The following is a 6,906-nucleotide window of genomic DNA, read 5'->3' as shown; positions in this document are numbered from 1 at the left end:
GATGTTTCTCTCTCATCGATGTTTCTAACTCTCTATCCCTCTCCCTTCCTCTCTGTAAAAAAAATCAATAAAATATATATATATATAAAAAAAGACAGCATAAATGCATAAATAAAGGGAATCACAGATTAATGTTTCCTTCTCTCTCTAATGCCAATAAATAAAAATTTAGTTTGGCTGGGTACCTCAGCTGGTTAGAGCATCATCCCAGTACTCCAAGGGTGTGGGTTTGATCTCTGATCAGGGCACATACAAGAATCTAGCAATGAATCAATAAGTGGAACAAGCCCGGGATGAGTGGCTCAGTTGGTTGAAGCATTGTCCTATACACCAAAAGTTTGTAGGTTTGCTAGCTGGTTAGGGCACATACCTGGATTGGAGGTTTGATCCCCAGTTGGGGCACATAGGAGAGGTCAATCCATCAATGTTTCTCTCTCCCTTCCTCTCTCTAAAAATCAATAAACATATCCTTGGGTGAGGATTTTTAAAAAAAAAGTGGAACAGTAACAACAAACCAATGTTTCGTTCTCTCCCTTCTTCTCTCACTCTTTAAAATCAATAAAAATTTAGAAATAATAAGATTTTTTAAAATACTATAAATCAGAGATTTCTAGAGTGTCTTCCTCAGGTTAAATTAGCTTGCTAGATCTATTGGAGGCAAAAGGACACCAGTTGTTACTATCAATTTGACCTCGGTTCAGCAACCTTGGTTTTTGAGTTCGGTTCAATAAACATATCCTTGGGTGAGGATTTAAAAAAAAAAAGTGGAACAGTAACAGCAAATCAATGTTTCTTTCTCTCCCTTCTCTCACTTTTTAGAATAAATAAAAATTTAGAAATAAAAATTTTTAAAATACTATAAATCAGAGATTTCTAGAATGTCTTCCTCAGGTTAAATTAACTTGCTAGAGCTATTGGAGGCAAAAGGACACCAGTTGTTACTAGCAATTTGACCTTGGTTCAGCAACCTTGGTTTTTGAGTTTGGCTAAGAAAAATATTCAGGGCCAAGGATCTCAAATCATAGTGAGTTTATTTAGAGAGTTAGGGAGATAGACTAAGTTAGCCAGATGGGTTGTATGGGCTGAGGAAACAAGTTATGGAGGCAAAAGGAGGGCCCTTGGAGCTTAGGAGGAGGAGAGTAAAGGTTTGTCCCTGGAAGAAGCAGGAAGTGGGTTCGTGTCCTCCAGAGAAAGCAAGAGCTGCCTGGGTCTTCAGTCCTTTTTTGATTCGTGGTCTCCACTGACTGGTTGTAGCCAGGGCAGAGGGTCATGAGGCATCGCAACCATTACATAGCCACACCAGGCCATGCTGCTTCTCTGGGCCTAAAACTGATACAGAACTCATGTCTGATTTTATATATATCATTTAAGGAGAGAGGGAGAAATATCAATAGGTTGCCTCTCCCACACACCATGCACCCCAATCGGGGATTGAACAAACCTGAAGCCTGGGCATGTGCCCTAACTAGGAGCCGAACTGTCCACTTTATGGTGCTCATGGCGCTCAACCAGCTGAGCCACACCTGCCAGGACAAAAGCTGCCCTCCTCTTAAAGAACACCTTAGAGGAAAGCACTCACAAAATTAGCTAAAACAAGATTTTTTTTTAATCAAACCTGTTGACAGATACGCTACCAATCATTGCTATTTGATTTATCTGAATGTTTTTCTTTTCCTTAAATATTTTAAAAGACTTTTTAGTGATTTTTTTTCTTTAGAGAGGAAGAGAAATATTGATGTGAGAGTGAAACATCATCAGATGCCTCCTGAAGGCACCCTACTGGGAATCAAGACCCAAACTGGGCATGTGCCCTGACTAGGAATGGAACCAGTGACCTCTTGGTGCATAGGACGATGCTCAATCCACTGTGCAAAACTGGCCAGGCTTGGAGACATTTTATTGCCCATCAAGCTCAGCTATTATGTCCCTTGTATAGATTAGTAAAGAGGGGAGTAATTTGGAGTTGGAGACAAGAGCACACAGATGCCTTTCCTAGTGCAAAGAGAGAACTTATAAAGACATAAAGTAAAGTCACAGCGACCGATATGGGCAATACCATGATGACCGGGATGGTTTCAGTTTCATGCATATGTCAACACTCATCAAATAGTATACTTGAAATATGTTCTTTACTAATTAAAACTTTTAAAAAATGGTTCAAAAATTTCTTTTAAATTTTGTGTCCAACACTTCTTAGAAAATAGGTTTGGCATCTCTCTATTCAATTCAGGTTCTCATATCCTCTGGAGGTCAAATCTTGTCTTAGTGACATCAACTATACCAAACAATGAAGAATTTTCACCAAAATCAACAGAAATACTGGCTGGGTCACAAAAGTACATCCCTGGTCTATAGATACTTTCCTGTACCTTTGATTTCCTGCCTGGGGACTCTGATCATCAGGTAAAGATCTAAGAAGATACAGAAATGCACAAAACCCTTTATTTTCAATAACAGTGACTTTGAGCACAGAAGATAAACATGCCTGGAGATCCTCAGATGTGTGAATACACTGGTCTTACAGTCCTTTTCAAATGTTTCTGGATGCACCTAGAGAAGAGGCCGATTCCATCTAGCTGGCTGCAAGCTTCTCCAATCCCAATTAGGCTAGTGCCATGGTCAGCAAACCATGGCTCGTGAGCCACATGCGGCTCTTTGGCCCCTTCAGTGTGGCTCTTCCACAAAATACCACATGCCGGTGCGCACATACAGTGAGATTGAAACTTCATGGCCCATGCGCAGAAGTCGGTATTTTGTGGAAGAGCCACACTGAAGGGGCCAAAGAGCCTCATGTGGCTCGCAAGCCGCAGTTTGCTGACCACTGGGATTGTGTAGAAGGCATTCTGTAAGAACTATGGTCCTAAAACCAGTGATCATCACCCATGGAATTGTAGACATTGAGACAGATGAAAAAAACAAACAAAACACAAACAAAAACCCGGCCGGCATGGCTCAGTGGTTGAGAGTTGACTTATGAATTCAATTCCAGGTGAGGAATGGGGCGTGGAGAAGGCGGTTGACCAATGATTCTCTCATCATTGGTGTTTCTATCTCTCCCTCCCTTTCCCTTCCTCTCAAACAAAAAGACAACAACAACAAAAAAGACAGATGGTCTGTTGGAAGATTGTAAAAGAGCAATTCCCTTCAAATGTACTCACATACCCCTGACTGGTGTGGCTCTGTAATGAGGAAGTCCACCCATGCTTCAATGTGACTCAGGTTCAATCCCTGGCCCAGGTTGGGGCACATGCAGGAGGCAACCAATGAATGGATCTCTGTTTCACACTGATGTTTCTCTCTCTCTCTTTTTCAATCTCCCTCCCTTGCTACTCTCTCTAGAAATCAATGGGAAAAATATCCTCGGGTGAAGATTAACAACAACAAAAGTACTGTCATACCGTGTGAAAAACAAAATTCACGCCGATCCTAGAAGCAGGTGAAATTGTCACCCCAGCTAGGTTTTGAAAGTGATGTCTGAGTCTTCTAAAGCGCATAGCATTCAGGCTTCACACGAGTACCAGGAAACCCTGCAGTTTTTCCTAGAATGATGTGGGTAGCAATGCAAATTTGGCGGAAAGTTGTGAACTAATTCCCCCACCATACTCAACCCTCAGAGGCAGTGAAAGGTTGAGACCCTCGTAAAAAATTGTTCACTTCCTCATGCTTGTAGAGCCCAAATATGCTTATAACCTAAACCACAAAGAAAACATCCAAAGTTATAGAGGACTTAAACAAAAAGGCCTTTATTATTATAAAAAACTAACCAGTTTTTAAAAAAAACACCCAACCAGTCTTTGGGTGACAGCAACAATGGAAATATTCACCAGACAATGGAAATATTCACCAGAGGTATCTGGGGCAATCATGTCTCTGAAAAAATTTTTTCTGGAAGATGCCAGCTGAACTCAGAAAACGTTCTCTGGGGTCAAAAACGGGTCAGGTCCATGCCCCAAATAGTCAGAGCAAATGAAATGCCGATCTCCTAGGGGCTCAGGTTACTCCTAATTTCCTCCAACTAATAAGAGGAACAAAGTCAGCTTCCCCGAGGACATGAGGACCGTGACTAATGAAAAGTGTGGGGCCTTGCTCAGTGTTGGTTCAGGTGAAATGGATTCTGTCACAGAAATTTTCAGTGACACTAAGCCCTGGGCGGGTTAGAAGGTAGAACGTAAGTACACATGCTTCCCACATAACTAAAATTATGGAAAATCTCCCTACTTTTGAGGATGGGATTTATGAGATGAAAGTCAGACCACTGAAGCCTAAATTTCCCGCAGTGCTGCTAACACTGAACAAAGTAACTACATTCCCTACAAACCTAAAAACTCCCTCTAATGCAGCGGTTCTCAACCTGTGGGAAGCGACCCCTTTGGGGGTCGAACAACCTTTTCACAGGGGTCGCCTAAGACTATCAGAAAACACACATATAAGTACATATTGTTTAAAGTAGCAAAATTACAGTTATGAAGTAGCAATGAAAATAATTTTATGGTTGGGGGTCACCACCACATGAGGAACTGTATTAAAGGGTTGCAGCATTAGGAAGGTTGAGAACCACTGCTCTAATGTGTACGCTCATGTTTCCAGAGGGTAGAATTTTTACGAAAAGATTACCGACATTCACAACACTCAAAAAGCCTTTCTCCTGTGTGAAATTTGATGTTTATGAAGATGAGAGATCATCATAAAAGATTACCCACATTCATGGCACTCATAAGGTCTTTCTCCAGTGTGAACTCTCTGGTGACAACAAAGTCCAGTGCAACAGGCAAAAGATTTCCCACAATCACTGCACTCATAAGGTCTTTGTCCTGTGAACTCTCTGATGACAACGGAGTTGAGAGCTAAAGGCAAAAGATTTCCCACAACCATTGCACTCATACGGCTTTTCTCCAGTGTGAACTCTCTGGTGACAACGGAGGCTGGAGCTATGGACGAAAGATTTCCCACATTCACTGCACTCATGCGGCTTCTCTCCAGTGTGAACTCTCTGGTGATAACGGAGTTTCGAGTTACACATAAAAGATTTCCCACATTCACTGCACTCATAACACCTTTCACCCGAGTGAATTCTCTGATGAACATGAAGGTAGGATTTTGTGGTAAAACATTTCCCACATTCACTGCACTCATACGGCCTTGCTCCCGTGTGAACAGACTGATGACCACGGAGTCCAGAGCAATAGGTAAAAGATTTCCCACATTCACGGCACTTGTAACGCTTTTCACCAGAGTGAATTCTCTGATGAACATGAAGGTAGGATTTTGTGGTAAAACATTTCCCACATTCACTGCACTCATACGGCCTTGCTCCCGTGTGAACAGACTGATGACCACGGAGTCCAGAGCAATAGGTAAAAGATTTCCCACATTCACGGCACTCATATGGCTTTTCTCCAGTGTGACTCCTTTGGTGTTGATTCAGGCTCCACTTCTGGCTAAAGGACAGCCCACATTCTCCACACTCATAAGGCTTTTCTCCAGTGTGAATCCTCTGGTGTTCATTCAGGTTATCCTTTCTTCTAAAGGACTTCCCACATTCACGGCACTGGTATGACTTTTCCAATGAGTGAACGTTCTGATCATGAAAACCAGAGATTCCTCTAAGACATTTTTTACTTTCAGGGCCCACAAGACACTGCCTTCCCGCATGGCCAGCATGGTCTGGAACAAGAGTGTCATTGCAGCCAATCACTTTTTTACATTCCTTCTTGGTATGGTAATTCTTTCTGTTTTGACATATAACCCCGGCCTTCGAGCTTTCACTTGGTTTGACTGTGGTATGAGTAGCCTGTGGCTGAAGTTGCCCCGAGGCAGTAAGGATGCTGTGTCCAACCTTCTGACTGGTAACGAGTGTCTGGGACATACTGTATGTGCAGCTCTTCGCAGGTGAGGCCCTGTCCACACCTCTTATCAAACGCTTGCCTCGCCTGTGCTGCTCATGGTCCTGGTGACACTTCGCACTGAAATAAAATGGTTTTGCACACGCACCGCACCTCAACAGTTTTGGGCTGTGTTGTGTTTCCTGCTGCTCAACCAACTGGAAAATGTCCCGTAAGACCGGACCACAACTCTCACAGGGGTGGCTGTTCTGGGAAGACAAAGGTACTTTGGTCTTCTTTGCCTGTGACACTCTTACAGACATGTTCTGTTCAAGGGATGCCTCCAGATCCCGTGTTCCACAGCAGCAACCTGAGCAAAAGAAAACACTAGTGAATTACATGTTGACCCCCACAGCCAAAAGTAATCTCGTTGGGCCATGGTGGCTCTCTGGTTGAGGGTGGGTTATGAACCAGGAGGCCACAGTTCGATTCCCAGTCAGGGCACATGCGAATGTATACAAACCAATAAAAATTATCTGAAAAAGAGCAGATGATGTTTGAGGTAAATATAAAGATATGTGCCTGGACCAATACTGGACAGCAGTAAAGAGAGGAAGAGGAAAGGCTGACTGGGTGAGCAAACCTATGTGGAAATGGCATGGTTCAAAACACAAGGATTGAAAATGCCTGTTATCTGCAGAGCTTGCACTGTGTGACCCTAGTGGCGCGTTCTGTGGTGGAACTTTGTTCTTAGGAACCACAGCAGCCCCTGCAGCACCGAACGTTACAAATCAGAGGACCCTATAGAGTATGTCAGCAGGAATTCCAATAAAAATCCCCTTGGCCACAACCTACCCCATGAATATAAGAGAAATCAAGATCTTAACAACTTTAAGTAATATGCTCACAAGGACAGAATAACTAAGAACATTAAGCAAATAATGAATGATCCGAAAGCAGAAAAATATATGTTAGTAGAGAACTTCAATATTCCCCTTTCACAAAGGCTAGGTCATCCTGTCTGAAATAAATATGGAATTACTGTAGTTTGACTACATTTTAGAGCAACTCTAATCCTGTATAT

The 6,906-nt window shown here is 42.6% G+C and overlaps 1 protein-coding gene across 1 annotated transcript in view; it reads right to left on the bottom strand.

The window, feature by feature from the left end:
* Nucleotides 1-4,498: 4,498 nt before the first annotated feature.
* Nucleotides 4,499-6,906, bottom strand: part of LOC102241696 (zinc finger protein 304-like) — a 5,975-nt gene continuing 3,567 nt past the window's right edge. Inside the window, exon 3 of the mRNA XM_014549714.1 lies at nucleotides 4,499-6,192. Within this exon, the coding sequence (XP_014405200.1) occupies nucleotides 4,796-6,192 (1,397 nt within the window). The 3' untranslated portion in view covers nucleotides 4,499-4,795. The remainder of the gene's footprint in view (nucleotides 6,193-6,906) is intronic.

Source organism: Myotis brandtii, unplaced genomic scaffold (genome assembly GCF_000412655.1).
Source record: "Myotis brandtii unplaced genomic scaffold, ASM41265v1 scaffold5665, whole genome shotgun sequence".
NCBI lineage: Eukaryota > Metazoa > Chordata > Mammalia > Chiroptera > Vespertilionidae > Myotis > Myotis brandtii.
Note: the sequence above shows the minus strand (reverse complement) of the source record. Positions and strands in the feature narration are given on the sequence as shown.